This window comes from Apteryx mantelli, chromosome 2 (genome assembly GCF_036417845.1).
Source record: "Apteryx mantelli isolate bAptMan1 chromosome 2, bAptMan1.hap1, whole genome shotgun sequence".
Lineage (NCBI taxonomy): Eukaryota > Metazoa > Chordata > Aves > Apterygiformes > Apterygidae > Apteryx > Apteryx mantelli.
In genome coordinates this window covers 92,649,898-92,669,275 of record NC_089979.1, presented here as the reverse complement: position 1 = coordinate 92,669,275, position 19,378 = coordinate 92,649,898, and the positions used below count along the sequence as shown (strand labels likewise).

Below are 19,378 nucleotides of genomic sequence, written 5' to 3'. Positions count from 1 at the left end.
GGCAGCTAAGCAATTTAGAAAAAAAAAAAGCAAACAACTTGTTGCTGCACAGCTCACTCTCCCCAGCCTTCTTCCTAGTTTTGTGTTGTCTACTACTAATACATAATGTGATATCTGGATCAGAAAATGCCAAGGTTCAAAGAGCCATAAAACTTGGTGTAAAATGCTTTAGCTCCAGCCCTTGAAAGCCTTGTTCCTGCTGAAGCTAGCTATCAGTCTAGACCTGTCCAGCCTGAAATGAAAGGGGACTAAGGAGTGATTATTACAACTATTAGTATTAGTTTAACACAGATCTTCCCAGTAACATATCTGTCAAGCCTTGCACTTCACACTTGCAGCCTTGAACCCTGAATCTTGTTCCCCAGTCACCAAGCTAGGAATTCATATGTTCCCCATGTCGGGCTGAGCTTCTCTCCAAAGCTTTTAACTCCCTCATGGCAGATACAGCCAACTGAGCCATGAAACAGCTGCATCAGGGACATGGGCTCCGTCATAACTTGAGAGTGTATACCTCTCTAGAATCACAGACCTGAACGCCAGCTGCACTCTTACCTTAATTTGGGAGTACAACACCATCACATGGCTCAATATAGGGAATGTTTAGGGAGTTGACTCTGGGACCCAGGGGATTCCTCCTCTCCAGCCCACTAAAAACAAGTCCGGTGCATTCTAAGACCAGGATGTTTCTCCCATCCCAGTCCAGCAGATGTGGCTGCTACTCTTCCTTCTTTCCAGGTCTGGCCAGTATTGAGACTGATCATGTGTTCCAGACACACAGACACACACACACACTATACAGGACACAAACACAGTGCATTTACTGGCACCCACACCAACAGCACTCACACAAACATGACAGGGCCTCGTTATCTCCTTACATAGTTCAGCAGGGAACATAACTCACAGTGTGTCCAGATGCAGGAATGTTTCCCCTTCATGGAATTACAGAAAAACTTGGATTGGAAAGGACTTCTGGAGGCCATCCAGGTGAATCTAGGGAATCTCCAAGGAAGGAAATTCCACTGTCTCTTTGGGCAACCTGTTCCAGTGCTTAACTACTTTCACGGGGAAGAATTGTTTCATTATATTTAATTGGAATTTCTCTTGTTGCAACTTGCTGCTGCAAAAGTTGCCTCTTGTCATTTCACTGTGCACCTTGGAAGAGACTCTGGTGCAATGTTCTCTTTAACTCAACTTTAGGTATTGTCCGACAGCAGTTAGATTACCTCTTAGTGTTTTCTTCTACAGGCCAAATCAACCCCTTTCCTTCAGCCTCTCATGTGCTCTAGCCACCTGGCCATCTCAATGGCCTTCCACCAGACTCACTCCAAGTGACATCATGTCTTCATCATACATAGTATGAAAGAGGAATTTGCTCCTATAACATATGAAGTCCATTCTCCTATCTCATTCACATCAAAGATGTTTTTGACCCAGGACAAAGACTAGGTAAAAACTTTAATGAAAATAAATGAAATTAATTTATGAAAATAGAATTCAGCTGCATTTCTCCATAATTTGTTTTAAGAGACTATAAGAACATAGAAATATCTCTAATACATTAGAGCTTTCTATTCTTTGGACCCAGTTCCTCTAGCTCAAGGCTATCTGTTATGTAGAGAACTTAGAAACAGAAGGGGACAGTCTTGGATTTAAAGCATAAGAAGCAAGAAAGGTATTACAGGGCTTTAAATAAATGGAAAGCTACTGCCAGAAACTCTGAAAAGGAAATAGACTCAACCTGGCCAAGGACATTGATATTGTCTGAGTTACTAAGCAACTATATAATAGTTATTCATTTCAAAATTAAGTAAATTTGTAATTTAAGGAATGAATTACAGTCTAGTCTGTATTATTCCAAGGAACCCAAAATTTATAGTGATATGGTACTTCTCACTCTTTTTATGCTTTACAATAGCCTGCCACTAACCTTTTCAAATTTCAGTTCCTAAATTTAAGCTCCTTAATCCGAACTTGATTATACAGATAGAAGTCACCTTCTTTTCTCAGTTTTCCCACTTTTCCGAAAGTCCTGAAGCTGATCTCTAAGACTCCAGTTCAGCTTTATTTACCTGTTTCTCTGCATCTGTCTGTATATGATGGACAGTCATATGAGAATAACCAGTGCCTAATGAAGACACAGCATCTTGTCAATGCTTAAGAAAATCCCTGGTCAGCATAATTGGTAACCATTTCAGATAATGCTCTTGGAACCATGCTAGAATATGTCTTTTTTTCTTTTTTTTTGAATGATGACATATTAAAATCATTTACATTTCCCAGCTTGTTGTATTGAAATAGAAGACAGAATGTGTTCAGACATTTTGAATGCTGTCCTACAGATAATTATAAGAGTTTAGTGACATGAAGAAAGATGCTTTAGAGAAAAACGTGCACCTGATAAGAGGGGAAAGTATTTAAAAAAAGATCAATAGCTCAATACAGTTTTAGATATAACCATCTATTTATGTATTTTTGTGATTTGTATCATATAATAAATCTGTGCTACATATTAAATATTAAGAAATACACCATTAAGTATCTTTTCTTCATCAATTAAAATGAATCTGTTTTTTGATTGAACCAGCAATACAATGGGCAAAATGATAATTGTCAACTAGTAAAAACTGGAGGGGTTTCACAGATATCAATAAATTGAATTACACCAGTCAATACAGCAAGCTCCTCACTTGGCACTTCAGAAATGGTATTTGAGGAAGGAAGGTGAATTAACATTTGCAGTCTATTTGGGGATTTTTTTAATAAGTAAAATTTCTTCTGGGTGTTATTTGAGGGTAAAAAATAACAATAAAACTTACTGAAAGAGCAGTTCTTAAGCACACAGTTGCATCGTGAGTATTTATAGGGCTTCAGGCAGAAGTTCTGAACATCTTGGCTATGCTCTTCTTCTTCCGCAACATAAAATCCATTGTTATGAAGGTGCTGCCATAGCAACAAAGGACAGCAGAAGGCAAAAGGGTTGACAGTCATGTATATAAAGCAGGTTGGCTTTTCAGGCTAATTAAAAGGTTTTGTGTTCCAGGTTGTCTCTTAAATGAGATATGATGCTCAAAAAGCTGTGGCCAAAACCACTCGACAGAAAGGGAAACAAATACAGGAAGGTTCACTTGGTGTTTACCCTTTCTTGAAGACAACCTGTAATTTTCACAGTAAGCAATTGCAATGCCTCTAAAAAATTGGTTGTTTGGTCTTCTTGCTAAGTAGATGATGAGAGAGTCAATTATTTTTATCAGCCAGAGTGTAAATTGGTTCACACTGGGTTTGGTGAGTGATTTGTATCAGTGCACTTCTACCCTCAGAGTCCTTCTAACACACTTGGGAAAATTCATTAAAATTAATTTTAACAAAGTCAGAATGAAAGGGATTTGAGAAGCTCTGCAAGCTACCACTGGTTCCACACATTTTGTCATCTCAAGCAGGTCAGAGCTCTTTCAATTTAAGACTGGCATGTTTTCTGAATATCTGTGTTGTATATGAAGAGAAATTCTAATCTATTTGAGGGACAGGTATGGAGGCAGGTAGAGCCATGTTTCTATATTTGCTCCACTTGTGACCTTGCTTTATGTTTCTGATTCACTTTATAAATCTGCAACTTGAGCCATATTTGCCACAGAAATATTGTGAAAATTAGTATTTTCACTGCTCTTTGGAGATGTTCTATCCTAATTCTTAGTAATTTCTTGATGACAGTGGCCTGGTAGTTGTCATGTGCAGTAGAATCCAGCTTTAAAATGCTTCTTCACATAAATGAGCTCCAAGGAGTCCTTTACTCTTGAAAAATTGCACACAGTCTATGTATGGTAGAGTCAATCCACACCAAGGCCTCTTCCTGATATAGGGTGAGGACTTTGCTGGAACATATGCCTGGAGACAGGAGCTTAAGAACACTATGAGGCCAACCAGCTAATATGCAGCCTGGGGTACCTGCACCCAGCACCTTGGCTTTACATGTGCATATCTGCAAGTAGAATATTTTGCAGCTGACAGTGTTTATCAGGGATGTTGCCAAGATCATCAAGGTGAACTTCTGTCCCTTACATGCTATTCCCAGCATGCAGCTAACCAGATATATTTTCTCATGGTTTTGGTTTTGTTCCTGTCTTCCTTTAGCAATGTGGATCAATCACTTGCAGAGTGAGAATGAACATGGGATACAGTGAACCCTTGCTTTGGTAAGCTCAGATCAGGTATTTAACTGACATAGCTTACCCACAGAATTAGGGGCCCTAAAGCTTAGGATTCATATCGCATCAGAACCACTGTGTCTAAAAGCTACTTAAGGACTTACTTTGTCTAATTTTGCATGAAATGTTTTTTTTTAAAAAAAACAGCTCAAGTTTTAAAACTCAGTCTAAGAACTCCTGAGTGAAACTTTATGGCCTCCAGTGTTCAGAATTTCACAGGAATGTAATAATGCAGATAAGATGGCCTACTCTCTTCTGACCTTATATGTAAAAAACTACAAAAGTCCACTTGTAGAGGCATCATCTCTATGGCCACTGAAACAAGTACACTGAAATACTAAATTCTACAACCATTTATGTATTGCAACAGGTCAGGTGATGTTTGTGCAAGTGAAAGGGAAAATGCTATCAGGATGCAAAATAACATTGATAAGCTGGAATTTAGTTAGGATGCTTCTTGAACATTTTCTTGGGAATTTTTAAGATTAAAAAGTATCTCAGTTTTGGTTTTAAACAATATTTACATCACTGACAAAGGGGGAGAGGCCAGACAAACAGCTGCATTGTTATCTTAATAATTTTGTGAATATGGGCAAGCAAATAAAGCAATAGAGTTGTGTACCCTATCTATGTGGAATCTACACCAGTAACCAAGATAAAAATACTGCATACAAATGTAAAACCATGTATAAACAATCCTCAAAAGGTGTTTATTAGTGGATTCCAGTATTATAGATGACAGTAGTGAATAAAGTTTGATTGCAGCATCTATGCTACACAGCATTTTCATTAATGGCTTGGGAGCATGTTTATTACATCTGCTGATTACAAAAACCTAAGAAGGATTATTCATTTGAGGGCTGGCTTAGTACTAAAAAAAGAATTGTAAGATTTAACATCTCCACATTCTACACTTAGATGGAAGTCTAAGTACGCAAACACAGGATGAGGCACAAGTCATGCAGCAGTTCTGCAAAAAAACAGTAGGGCTGTAGTGTATCACAGAATGATGCTGTGAAAAAGGGAGACTTCATAGTGGGATGACAGAAGACTTCTGTCAGGGAGCAGTAAGAGTGGCCCATTCCACAGGAGAAGGCAAGCCAGGAGATAATGGTGACAGTGAGTCACACAGAGACAGTGACACCACCACCAAGAGGTGCAAACCCACCATACAAGTGCAAGGCCATGCAAAATCATACCAATACATAGCTCAGATAAGGACCAAAGACATGGGCCTGAGCCTAAAGGCACATTCCAAGCCAAAGGGTTGAAAGTGCATGGGTGAAAGCACCAGACAAGGCTTCTCATACCTCTTTCTCACAATTTAGCTGAGTTCATGGGAATCCGACCCAATGTTACACAGCTGCATCATATCAGAGTTAACTTTGAACATAGGCAGCTTAAACTCCTGGCAGAGAGAGAAAAGGTTACAGAGACTGTTAGCACATTCACGGTCCTTGACAGCTTTAGCTTCAGCACAGTTTTGGCAACCATTCTCTAAAACAGATTTGGATCAACTGTAAAAAGTCCAAGGGAAAGTTTGAACAAATTGAGATTAGTTACCCTAACGAAAAGAATGCTGAGCAGCTATTAATATGTAAAAATGCTGATACAAAGAGTAAGAAAGTAATCTGTTCTCTATGGATATGATGGATAGAAGAAACAATGGTCCTGAAGTGGTCCAAGAAAAATGAAGTTTAGCAACAAGGAAGCCTTTAAGAATAGATTAGGCAAAGATATTTTGAGGAATGACATAGATATCTCCATCCTTGGAGATTTTCAGAACTCAATGGGACAAAGTCCTGAGCCATGTGATCTAACTGAAGCTAACCCTACAGGAAAACTATCTTGAGTTGGGGGTTGGACTAGATAACCTCCAGAGGTCCCTTCCAACCTGAATCTTTCTATGATTTCATGGTTTAGTAGATCCTTCCTTGCAGAAGAGATAGAACAGATATTTCCTGCGGTTCTTCCTACTGCTTTTTTTTTTTTGGCCTCACATGTTAGCAGAAGCCAAAATATGCCTATCTGTGTCATGCTGCAATGGAGGCAAGGCACACAGTAACTAGGGAAGAGGGTCCAGTGCTTCTGGAATGATTTGTTTATACTCAAGAGTTAGATACCAGACATGATGAAACAAAAGAGACCAATTTTATGTAAGTAAGTGCCAGAAATTGTTAGGATAAAAGATTAGATTTACATACAAAGTCAAAAACCAATCTGCGTTTATATGTATGTTTGTATTTATACATATTTATATATATACAATGTAAATGCAATTGTGTGGTTTAGATATTTATGCAGTTGTATTTAGGATAAATTTAAAAAGATTGATTAGCACTGATAACATAAGTAAAAATAAACATGCCAAAAAGATAGGTAGACATATTTGATGACACAGCATTATCTCAAAGAGTTTTCAAGATCAGATTTGATGCTTGAATGATAGCATCTCACAATGTATCTTTTCAAATAAAGATCCTTTTAGGGATGATCACCATCTGTAATGACATCTGAAAAATACTGACTGGAAATAAAGTAGCAAGCTAAAGGGGGTTATGGCAAAATAATGCATTTTATCACCTGGAAATCCTGCTAAAGTAGTGCTAAGTGTCAGATCATGATTTCTTTGACATTTGAATTAAATAATTCTTGAAATAATGTTCATATATTTTAGTTCCTAATCCTCATATGCGAAGGAATAAACAACACCATAAAAGAAAAGATGTTCATATTCATCTCACTGTAACAAACCTTTGAGACAATTCACAGGTTAAATAAACATGTATAGCAATTAGCTAACATTTTGGGGCTGGGAGTGGGTAAAGTTTTTTGCCAAAATAAAAGAAAGTGTTTGAATAGGGTATTGATTTAAGTATTAGACTATCTTAAGGAATGCCTAGGGATTTAGAACACATTACTGAAAGCAACCTAATTGCTGGGAACTATCAAAGAAATATACTGGGCATGATATTGAAGCATAATTGAGATTACTATGTGTGTTGCTTAAAAGCATGACACAGCAGCAGTCAAAGCATTGGAATCTTTTTCTATGAAAAACAGAAGTGTAGAAAAGAAGTCAAAGGGGTTATTTTCTTTAATACATAACACATTATGGAATAGAAGGATAAATTAAACAAAATCCCGGTGGCATCTGGCATGCAAGACTTCTATAATTTGGACATGCACATATGAAACATTTTTGGGGCAACACTAGATGTCTGGGAGCAGAAAGGGCCAGATTCCCTAAGGGACAGAGAGCTGAACATAACAAGGCCAGCAGGACAAGGGCCTCACCAGCCAGGGCCTGCTCCCACAGTGCCCAAGCAAGGTCCCCTGGACAGGCCCAGAGATGGTAGCCAGGGTTAATCAAAAGTCCAGGTGACCATGTCACCGAAATCGGGAGAAAAACTCCTTAACACCAATGTAGCATTAAGAAGCAGGCATTTTCTTTATTACGACGTCGGGTACATGGGGGATAGCTCCACCCAACGTGCACACCGTGTGTCACATCATCTAAAGTTTATATTGCTCTATCCTATGCATATGCATTAAATTTCCAGGAATGATTATACATATTCATTCTATTTCCTAGAACTAATTACTACATTTACATAATCATTATGCATGCGGTCTGAGTCTCTGAGGGTCTTCTGTGGGGGTCTCTGGTGGTCCCTAGTGGTGTCAGAAGAGGTGTCACTCAGCGTATTGCCATGAACTTTGCTCTACTTTTCCATACATGGTCTTAACTTGGCCTGCTTCCTTGTTTGAGAAAAACTGTTTCAGTCCTAATCTTGGCTCCAGCTGGCTTCTGCTGGTTTATCTGTACTTTCTCAGGATGTATCAGTCCCAGCTGCACTGGTGTCCTTGGGCATGTTTGTCTGAGGCTCCTGCTGTGACTCCTTCTTGTCCGAGCTGGTAACAGTTCCCCCATTCCCTCCCCCTCCCTTTGAGACTCTTTCGTGTCTGGGCCTTTTGGTAACAACCAGACAGGCTTGTGGTGATGAGGCAGGTCTGAAGTCAAGCCAGAAATTAATCCACAGGTCAGGATCAGGTCTATTGGTGGTAAACAGAGTCGGACATGGTCCAGTGATCACCAGGCATGCCAAAGTGATGAGGCTGCTCTGAAGTCAAGGTGGAAAGCCAGGGTCCAGACCAAGGGGGTCCATAGCCAGCTACAGCTGGAAACACAGATACCTACAACACAGCACAGGCAGGGACTGAAAGCCCAGGCCTGAGCTTAAGTGGAGGCCCTGAGCAGAAGGTTTTGGTGCAGGCCCCAGATGAGGCTGGTCAGGGCCATTATGGCTGGTCAGTTAGTGCACTCAGGGCCCTGACACTAAACTGGTAGTGAAATGGTTATGATCTGTTGGATTTTTGAAACTGATAAAATACAGACAAGATTTTCATCTGGAATTTTTGTATTCAATCATCTCTTTTTTTTTTTAACTCTCTCATGCTCATTTAGACCTGGTCTAGTGTCTACTTTGAGCAAGAGGTTGGGCTAGACAGTCTCCAGTATTTTTCTGTGGTTGTATGATTACATTATGTGTTTTCTTGGCACCTCTGTACCACTATCAGGAACACTTGTCAAGCTTTTAAAAGTAGGAGCTAATGTTAGGATTTTCAATCTGTATTTAAGCATGTAAGTGCTTAAGCAATTCTTCTAGAATAATGCTGAAAATTTATCAGTCCTTGTTCAGGCTTCTATTTTTGCCTTGCATAAAGAGGTCGTGATTCTGACAAGCAGAATCCTCAACAATTCATTTGGAGTCCATGAAAACTGTCAGTTGAAAATATTGAAGAATTAACTACCAGGAAGACTGATGGAAGATGGAATGTCTGTCATATGAGGAGAGAAGGACATAGCTCAGCTTGTTCAGCCCAGCAAAATGGAATTTTGGAGGTGACACAAAAAAGTTTTTATTAAGATAGTCAGTGCTAATATCAAGGAATTAGAAGCATTACTGAAGTTAAAAGGTAATTCTAGCATGAGATCACACTGATTATAAATGTGGACTGGGAATTAGGAGACAGGGAACAAAAAGTTATTTGAGATGTCACTTAAGTTCAGAGAAGGCATTGTCTTAAGATATCGAGGTGATGAGGGAGTGTAAAAATTAAAACAGACAATATGAGTCCTTGCATGTTGACTTTTTTATCAGATAGGTATTAATCATTATATGTCTGGGGGGAAGGGGAAATCGGGAAAGGTGAAAGAAGAAATACTCATTCTTTACTGATCCTTCACATTCACACTGTGTCTATATTGAATTAATCTCATGCTTCAGGTGTTCCCATGTCTCCATGCTGGAGCTATTAAAGATTCTTTTTTCTTCTCTTATGGTAAATGGGAAGATTTTATTTCTCCAAGGAATTTTTTGCCTTCCTCTGAAATATCAGACTGGTCATGGACAGAGACAATATATTGGGTAGCATGTGCTCCAGGTGGTAATAAAAATGCCTTGGGAAGCTGTATAACACATCTAGCTCATGTCCTAAATATTTAACTGATTGCAATAGGTGACGTCAGGGAAGTATTTTAACTGATTTCAGACTCTCAGGATCTGACAGACTTTGAATGTGGCACAGCTCACTTCACAGAATCAGCTGAATATTTTTACCTAACAAATTCTGTGCTTATCGCACAGCTTTGAGCAATTACAGATGTCCTTGATCTATCCTAAATCCTTCTTGGGGCATAATGCAATGTGCTGCTTTTGGTGGTGCATGAAGTAGCTCTTTGGTGTACCCTTCTGTGTGATTGTTGCATTGTAAATGCTTCTGACTCCTGTGGAAGATTGCGTTCAGTGGCTCAGAATTGGTCTTTTTCAATTCCAGGTTCAATCAGTTCTTTCAGTTCTTTCTTTCTCTCATTTATAATGACATTTCTATGCATATTCTTGTCCTAAGAGAGAGAAGAGGAAATCAGTGTAGTAGAAAAGAATGCTAACCTCATGAAATAGCTTTTCAGTCTCCCATACTCTAAATTTGTATCTCCTTGTTCAGTACCAAGAAGGGCACCAATTGTGTTAACAGTTATGTCCGTATGCTTTTCATTTGTCTGCCATAGAGGGATAACTTAAAACTCTCTTAAGACATGTCTACGGGGAGAAGTTTTTAAATTAAAGTTTTAGTTTAAACTGAATTAGTAAAACTGTGAAAACTTTGTGGACATTTTTAATCCAGTTTAAAGTGCCTTAAAAAAATCACAACTTAAGTCGATACCATGATCTTCTGTAAATTGGGTCTTATTCTTCCAAACTGCTGTTAATTAGACACTGATTTAATCTCTAAGTGGTTCACAGTTTGATATGGAGGTGGCAAAGGAAAAGAACCTGGCAATCTTAGAATTTATTTTCCATGTTATCTGGTGCTACAGTAAGAACTATTTTGCATTATGAGATACAACATTCAATATGCTGTCAGATTTTAAATCTAACCCAGCCTACCTACATATGCTGACCAAGCTTTAAAAGGTGATTTTCATATTTATATCTACCTTGAAAACCTGTTGTGAGGATTAATTTGCTATTACTAACACAGATCTGAAGGGTCAGAGAAGGAAAAACATGCTAAATTACATTATAATTAGTCAAACTCATTCTATCACTGCTGACAAATCTGGCAGTATTTTACTATCTATTCATTTTCCACTGCCATTCTTTTCATTATTGTCACTTATATCATGCTAATTCTGGATATTTTATCTCTCTCAGGAGTTTTTAACACATACATCTCTTCAACAAAGAGTACATCCACCAGTGGTATTCTAGCAGCATAATAAATATCAGTCTCATGTAAGTCATAAACGACATCTGCTGAACGTCAGCATAAATTACATACATACATTTGCATGCCAAAAGGCAGAGTGAAGCTAGTCCTCTTTATCTCCGTTAATACATTAGCATTTTCAAACAATGTAGATCTCCTTCAGTTGAAATTTTATAACATACTGAGAGCATAAAAGTGTAAGGATGGCATTAGGAAACTGAAAGCCCATCTGCAGTTGAATCTGTTGAGAGATGTGAAGGGCAACAAGAAAGACTTCTACAAGTACATAAGCAGCTACAAAAGGAAGACTAGGGAAAATGTGGGCCTGCTGCTAAATGGGGCAGGGCCCTAGTGACAAAGGACACAGAAAAGACAGAGATACTGAATGCCTTTTTTTGCCTCAGTCTTTACTGGTAAGACCAACCTTCAAGAATCCCAGGCCCTTGAGACCAGAGGGAAAATCTGCAGAAAGGAAGACTTACCCTTTGTAGAGGAGGATGAGGTTAGGAAACTCTTGAACAAATTGCATGTACACAGGTCTATATGGCCTGGTGGGATGTACCCACAAGTGCTGAGGGAGCTGGTCAATGTTGTTGTGAAGCCACTCTTGATTATCATGACTGGGGGAGGGCCTGAGGACTGGAAGAAAGCAAATGTCACTCCTATCTTCAAGAAGTGTGAAAAGGGAGATCTGGGGAGCTACAGGCTGGTCAGCCTCACTTCAGTCCCTGGGAAAGTGATGGAGCAACTAATTATGGAAACCATTTCCAAACATATTAAGGACAAGAAGCTGACTGGGTGTAGTCACCATGCATTTACAAAGTGGGGGGATCATGCCTGTCCAACTTGATAGCCTTCTATGATGAGATGTCTGGCTTGGTGGATGAGGACAGAGCAGAGGATGTGGTTTATCTTGACTTTAGTAAGGCTTTTGAGACTGTCTCCCATAACATCCTACTAGACAAGCTAATGAAATATGGGTTAGATAAATGAACGGTCAGGTGGATTGAAAACTAGCTGAATTGCCAGGATCAGTGGGTTATGTTCAACATTACAAAGTCCAGTTGGTGGCCAGTCACTACCGATGTACCTCAGGGGTTGATATTGGGGCCACCACTGCTTAATATCTTCATTAATGACCTGCATGATGGGGCCAAATGCACCCTCAGCAAGTTTGCTGATGAAACAAAACTGGGAGGAGTGGCTGATGCACCAGAGGGTTGCACTGCCTTTCAGAGGGACCTTGGCTGGAGAAAAGGTCAGAGAGGAATCTCAGGAAGTTCAACAAAGGCAAACGCTCAGCCCTGCACGTGAGGAGGAATAACCCTGCGTACCCGTACATGCTGGGGGCCAACCACCTCAAGAGAGGCTTTGCAGAAAAGGACCTGGGGGTCCTGGTGGACAACAAGTTGACTATGAGCCAGCAATGTGCCCTTGTGGCAAAGAAGGCCAACAGCATCCTGGGGTGCATTAGGAAGAGTGTTGTGAGCAGATGGTGGGAGGTGATCCTTCTCCTCTACTCAGCACTGGTGAGATCACATCTGGAGTACTGTACCCAGTTCTGGGCTTCTCAGTAGAAGAAAGAAATGGACATGCTGGAGCAAATCCAGCAAAGGGCCACAAAAATGACTAAGGAATTGGAGCACCAGTCTTACAAGGAGAGGTTAAGACAGCTGGGATTGTTTAGACTTGAGAAGAGAAGGCTTGGGAGAATCTCATCAACGTGTAAATATCTGATGGAACAGTGTAAAGCATATAGAGCCAACCTTTTTTCGGTGTCCAGTTACAGGATGAGAGGCAATGGGCACAAACTGAAATACAGTACATTCTATCCGAGCATTAAAAAAAAAGCTTTTTCACTGTATGGATGATCAAACACTGATCAGATTGCCCAGAGAGGTTGTGGAGTCTGCATCCTTGGAGATAATGAAAACCTGACTGGACAAGGCCTGGAGCAACCTACTCTAGTTGACCCTGCTCTGAGGAGGATTGTTGGGCTCCGGAGGTCCCTTCCACTCCACTCCACCCTCCCTCCACTGTTCTGTGATTCTGTAAAAGAAAAGATCAGATTTTTTTCTTACTTTCTGTGCTTGCTTACTCTTTTGAAATGCACCCAGTACTCCTGGTTTGAGAGTGGAGGGAACCGGATTCTGCTTCTGGTTCCACAATAAAGGAAGATGTGATCCTAGTATGTTATTTCACCTTGTTATGTCTGCATTCCCTTTCCAGCTTTTGTGGGTTTGTTACGCTCAACTTTGTGTGTCCACTAATTATACTTGGGAATCTTTATGCAATAAAAATAGGAATGGTTGATAGCCTTAGTATTTCAGAAATGTTAGCTCCACATTTTTAAAATGTGGTTCCAAGCAAAAAGAAAGTTTTTCATATTAGCTCCATATTATCCACACTAAAATCCCCTAAAAGGAGAACTTATCAGACCTCCAAAAGGGTTGCATTCTTAAGAGCTCCTATTTTTTCCTGTTTGTACTTCATTAGCTGGTCATGAATAGAGGAGGGGAGGTAAAAGGGAGTTAGGCTGATTAACCTTTCTCCAAAGGAAATACGAGTACTAAGCTTTTATAGAACATTCACAATTTTTAAATGAAATAGCCACAGCATCAAGTTGTTCAGACAGTTACACACGCTTGACAAAAAGATGCAAATTTTAATCTCATTTAAGTATCAGTTGTGCTTTGGGTAGTCTGCTACTGTTTCTATTTGTGATCACATATTTATACTGAATATATGGTAACAACATGGAACTTTGTGGTACTATGTACATGAGAACATTTGCTGAAGAAATATAAGCAACAAGCACTAAAGTCTTATCTGCCTAAGCGCAGACCTGAACTGATAAAAATTAAGTGACAGAATAAAATTCTAGTAAACCCCACACTGTGAAGTAAGTGAAGGCATGTGTGAAAGCAAAAAAATCCAAACCTAGTCTACAGAATTATAGTTGAAGAAAAGGCTCCCAGGGTCTTAAATGAGAAAATTTCTCTTTGGTATAAATCAGTACAGTATAGTATGTACAGTACAGTAATTAGTGCATCAGAATCTGGAAGATGCTTACTTCCTGTTCGTATTTGGATGACTGCATAGCTGTATATTTAAATCCACTTTTTTCCATGTAATGCTAATATGCACCTGCAGTTATATAAATGATTGTCAATATATAATATTTCATCATTGAAATTCATGTAATTCCAGGCCATGTCTGTATTGGAAAGAGTCAATTTACATTTGAAAGGCTATATGTATGCACAAACAGTTAAAGTTTTGCAAATTCCAAAGATTAAAAGAGATCCTCAGACTCAAAAGCAAGTGATAATCTTAACTGGCAGTACAATTCCCATCCATTAGTTACTGCTTTTGTGATAACAAATTTGCTGAATTACTTCAGCTGTCAGACTGATCTGTATGTGAAATTTAATGTTAAGTGTCTGTGCAACATGCAAGTGCTTCATTAATAAAATCAGGAAAGATATATGACTAAACCACCGTCTCCCTTCTTCGGTAATCTTAAGTTCTTAGGTGCAGTTTTGGCTCCTTTAACAACAACAACAAAAAAACCTTCTGCACCTGCGCTATAGGCCTGGGGATAGATCCCATCAAGCTGTTTTCTGGTAGGACTATATTACACATGAACAACAATCAATTTTATAAAAGTGTTTGCAGCAAATCAGAAACACAGTCACTGATCTGCAAAGATCTCCTGCTTCTGCTATTAGAAGCTTTCTTCACAAGAACCAAAACATCAAGTTTACATTAGCTTCAAATATAAACTTTTAACACCCAAGTTTTGATACAGATTTTGTCACTGTGAGACTGAAGAATGTACTACTTTTCACAGCTCTCAGTTCATTCTCCGAAGAGTAGCATTGGACTGAAACATGCTAGAATTTCTTTTTTCAATTTTTTATTGTACAACTTGCTTACAGAAAATTAATAGAAGTGTCTACATTAAATATTATTATTACACAAAATATTGTTTAGGAGCCAATCCCTGAATATGCTCACTTTCAATATCCTCAGCTAGCAGCTCACAGAACAAAGCAAAAATGTCTTCTTGGCTGCAATTCATTAAGACATGAGAACTGCAGCCCCCTTGATGGGCTCCATTTCAGTAGAATTTTGCAAGACAAAAGCAGTCTTTTTTTACTGCAATAAAAAAGCAGTTTACAAATGAAAAATAAGCAGGAATAGTAATACACTTCTCCCCCAAACAGATCAATCCACAGTCCTGGAGCACACTTTTCAGAAAACAAAAAACTATGTTTTTCTGCTCTGGAAATGCACTTTGTGGAAAATGCCATATAATTGCCTGCAGGTATCACAGGAAGTTTCAACTGCAATCTTTGAGCACAAGTCTTCAGAAAGAATCAGTAGCTTCAGAAGCAGAACTATCAGTGAATATCAAGTTCCTTTCCAGTCTATCACTGCCATATCTTTTAGTACAGTAGTTTTGAAGGCTTGTTTTCCCCCTCCCTCCAAACAATGCTTTTATAAAGAGAGGTAAGCATCAATTTATGGAATTGACATTTTGAGAGCTATTGAAGGCCAACTTAAGGAGGAGGATCTTCACCTCGAATAGCTTTGTACTTTGCCATGTCTTCGGGGAACACCTTGGTTAGCTCTTGAATTAACAGACTTTTAAATTTCTGAAAAGAGAAGAAAACGCAAAAAGTTCACCTGCACCATTTATTTCGAGGCCATCACGCCGATGAATACAAATGTCTGTATAGAACAAAGTCTGGTTATACATTTCAATGACCAGAAAGAACTGTATTAAAACAAACAAACAAACAAACAGGGAAATTACAAAATTCACAGAAAATGCCCAAGTAAAATCTGCTAGGAAAGCATCAGGCAGAAGAAAATATTTTTAATTTCCCATAAACTAATTAACATTTGCACCTATCCAAGAAATACAAAGTAGTTAGTATCTGTCTGGTTCTTAAAGGCTCTAAACAGTTTCTTCCAGAAATTATAATTTAAAGATTAGCACAACTTGCACTGGAAGTATGTTATACTCATGAACTTAAGCTTCAAAATATTTTATTCATATTACTTTTATTACCACCTTCCTTTCCAATGCTTTTCACCTCTTTCCATGAAACTTCTGAGGCAATTTAAGCCAAAACCCTTCATTACAGCAATTACTTTCTCATCAGGGGATGGGAAGAAAAACAAAACAAGAACAAACAAGTGAAAAACATACAGGACTACTTCAATACCTTATTTCCCTTTCAAGTGAAAGGGGATGCAGGAAGCGTAAGATAATTAACCAGTAACATTGAAATGCTAGGAAAGTATGTAGTGCTCCCCCCCCCCCCCCCCGCCAGCAGCTCCCACTACCAGCCCAAGATCACTCAGAATGAACAGGAAATCAGAGCAGAATGAGAGCCACTCATCTTGTTTCGACTAAGGTTTCCAGTGACTAACCACAAACATTTCACTGTTTAAAACATACTATGCTCAAATTATACCTTCTTAATAATAAATAAGACTTTTTTTAGATGACCTTGTTAATGCAAAGCTGATAAAGGACAGGTGCACTTGATTTGATATGGAATCCCCTCCACCTCCCATAAGATATATAATTCTTCCTACAACTTTTACAAGCATGGAGCATTACACCAAAAGAAAGAGAAGCTTATGACATATGGAGATATGCCTACGTTCTGCAGCACAAGTTGCCATACTCTATATGAATTTAAAAGTTCAGCCAAAAAATGTTCTGAAGCACAAACAATCCTTGAGTTTTACTGAACTTTGTTTACTGTTTGTATTTTTTAGCACTAAATTTCAATGGTTGAACAGTGTAACAGAATGCTCAGGTTATTACCAGATGAAACTACAAGTTCAGAAAACCTAACTGCTGGCATACATTTTAAGCCATTTCATAAAGATTAGCTTGTGCTTACAAACCATTTGCCGTAGTAGTACTCCAAGACCCATTCCATTCTATAACACAATACACACACTTTGTCAAAAAAAAAAAAATCATGCAGATAGCTGCTTCTCCAATTGCAGGGCAAATTAGAAATCTCCTTTTTACAATAGGCTGCATCATCATCAGTTAAAATGCAGAAATACAGAGCAATCCCTAATGCAAGCCACCTAATAAGGAAAATTTAATAACTGCACAAGTGAAAAATATACAAATTTACAGATAAGTGAGAACTTATCAAAAAAAGGTTTTGTATACATTTGCACTTTCATTATTTCTAGTTTACCTTCATTGTGTCTATTTTTCCTTTTACTTGCTCATTCTTAGCCAAAGCTCGCTCCAGACACTCTTTAGTGTAAAGCTGAGGATTACGGCCTTGATCTATATATCTGAAAATACAAGAGATACCACCTAAATGATCATATTCCAAACACGATTTTCACCAAGAAACAGAATTATTCACGCTGCTTTCTTTTTTGTTACTGAAAAGTGCATTTTAAAACACAGTTCAGGTCAGCCATTTTCAAAAGACAACTGAAGGAAAAAAAGCTTGGGGCCTGTGAACAGCTGGCTCAATCTTTATTTCCAGAAAAGTTGGAGCTTTGAGGAAGGTATTAAAAGCAAACAAAAATACAGCTACCCAATTCCTCACAGACAATAAGTTAATACCTTCCACATGAAAGAGAAAGGTGCTTCCTTTCCAAGCAAAGGAAAGGAAACTGACCCTAAAGTTGTTCATCACATACTAACTAGCTATGGGCATCTAGGAATAAGGCACCTAGCAATTCAAGGATGAGGAGGAAGCATCTGTACAAGTGTTAACAGAAATTAACACACTTGAATCAGCAAACATATAAGCACATTTTTGCTTTGCAATATGAACAAAATGTAATTGGCAAAGAGATATTTTGTTATTGCATAAGTAAAATGGAAGGCATAAAACTATTAACATAAAATACTAGAATAAAAAGTGAAAAGCCTTCCTGAGGTAGCCCTATAGTCAGTAACACACCAGAATGTAGCAAACCAACAGCATCTGGACCAAAAGATGAAGGATTAGTATGCTAGCTTTTACAGTGTAGCTCTCAAGTTATCTTCTATAGCTCTTCTTCCACATTCATGACAATTTTTACTGTCTTAATTCTGTGCCAGCAAGAAGATGGTTGCTAGTGAAATTAAAACATTGGCCTAAATTTAAAAACATTAGCCTAATTTATTTTCACCTACAAGTTTACATCTTGATTTGAATGTAGTGTAAAAGTATCTTTCCAAAATGAAAGTTTATTTAGCAAGTCACTAGATGTAGGCAGTAAGACAGATTCTGCCTAATTATGCAATACCATGCAATGTAGATAGGGGGGAAAAAAAAAAAAAAAAAGAGGGACCTGAAACAAAGCAGATGTACAATTTGCCATTCCTCATATCCTTCTGTCTTCACATTCTAGCAAGATATTCTGGAATTTTAAGAAATGCCCAATTCTCAGTGGGGGGATCCAACACCACAAAGACAGGCTACCTCAAACCACACAGCCTACAACACCTTCTCTTCCTGGCACGATTATTACTCACTCAAAAACTTCCAAGGGCACGCTGATGTCGTGAAGCTGCTGCCGACACTTGTCGATATCCTGCAAGCCCGTCACCATAAAGTTCCTGGAAGAGAAAACAGGGCGCGCGTTTCGCTAACCCTATAACCGCCAGTGACAGGAGCCGCTCGCGACACAAAGCGCCAGTCAGCGCCCCCCCCCCCCCCTTCGGCACCTTTCGGCACGACGGAGGGGCCAGCAGCGGCGCCAGGCCAGGGCACCTCCCGCCAGGGCCCCGGAGCAGGATCCGGCCCGCAGCCGGGGCTCCCCACGGCGCAGCCAGGCCCTGCCCGGAGAAGAGGGAGCAACGAGCCGCTTGCCCTAGGCCGGAGAGCGCCTCACAGTTTTTGGTTGAGGCCAGCCTGGCTGCTGGGCTGGAAGTCGCTGACGATGATGCCGAGCTGGCGGATGTTCTCCACGAACTTCTCCAGGTGCTCCTCCAGCGAGTCGAACTTCTCCGCCATCGCCATGCTCCTCACCGCCCACTTCCGGGCGCCTCCCGGCGGTTTCCGGGTTGTCGCCCGCCACTTCCCCCCCGCCGGGCGGGCGGGGAGAGGGGTTGGCTGCGTGTGCCTGTCACACCAAGTCGTGACTTTATCTGTGCGGCTCCTTGGTTTTTATACCTTGGGTTTGAAAGCCTCGTCTCCTTACAGATCGCTCCATGATTTTTAATTCCTCCGGCGATGTTTATCCACTTGGTGCCTCTCAAGATACAGTCCGGTCCTGCTCCCAGCTTTGGCACCCCGGACCCTGATGGGCCAAGACATGGCAGGAGGTGGGGGCAGGAGATGGTCCCGTACTGTGTCCAGCACAAACGTGCTCCACAGAAACTGCCTGTGTGGGCTATACAAAATCACAGG

General features: G+C 39.7%; 1 protein-coding gene across 1 annotated transcript; it reads right to left on the bottom strand.

The window, feature by feature from the left end:
* Nucleotides 1-14,881: 14,881 nt before the first annotated feature.
* Nucleotides 14,882-19,064, bottom strand: MED10 (mediator complex subunit 10). The gene is made up of 4 exons (XM_013952307.2): nt 18,861-19,064; nt 18,502-18,585; nt 17,219-17,321; nt 14,882-15,640 (listed from the first exon to the last, which is right to left on the bottom strand). The coding sequence occupies exons 1-4, from the start codon at nt 18,986-18,988 to the stop codon at nt 15,545-15,547; spliced, it is 411 nt and encodes a 136-aa protein (XP_013807761.1). The 5' UTR covers nt 18,989-19,064; the 3' UTR covers nt 14,882-15,544.
* Between the last annotated feature and the right edge of the window lie 314 nt (nt 19,065-19,378).

Coding starts and splice junctions, on each gene's coding strand:
- MED10 (XM_013952307.2), bottom strand. CDS start 18,988: ATGGCGATGGCGGAGAAGTTCGACTCGCTGGAGGAGCACCTGGAGAAG. Junction 17,322..18,501: donor GTGCCCTTGGAAGTTTTTGA/GTGAGTAATAAT, acceptor TTGTATTTTCAG/ATATATAGATCAAGGCCGTA. Junction 15,641..17,218: donor GAAAAATAGACACAATGAAG/GTAAACTAGAAA, acceptor TTCTCTTTTCAG/AAATTTAAAAGTCTGTTAAT.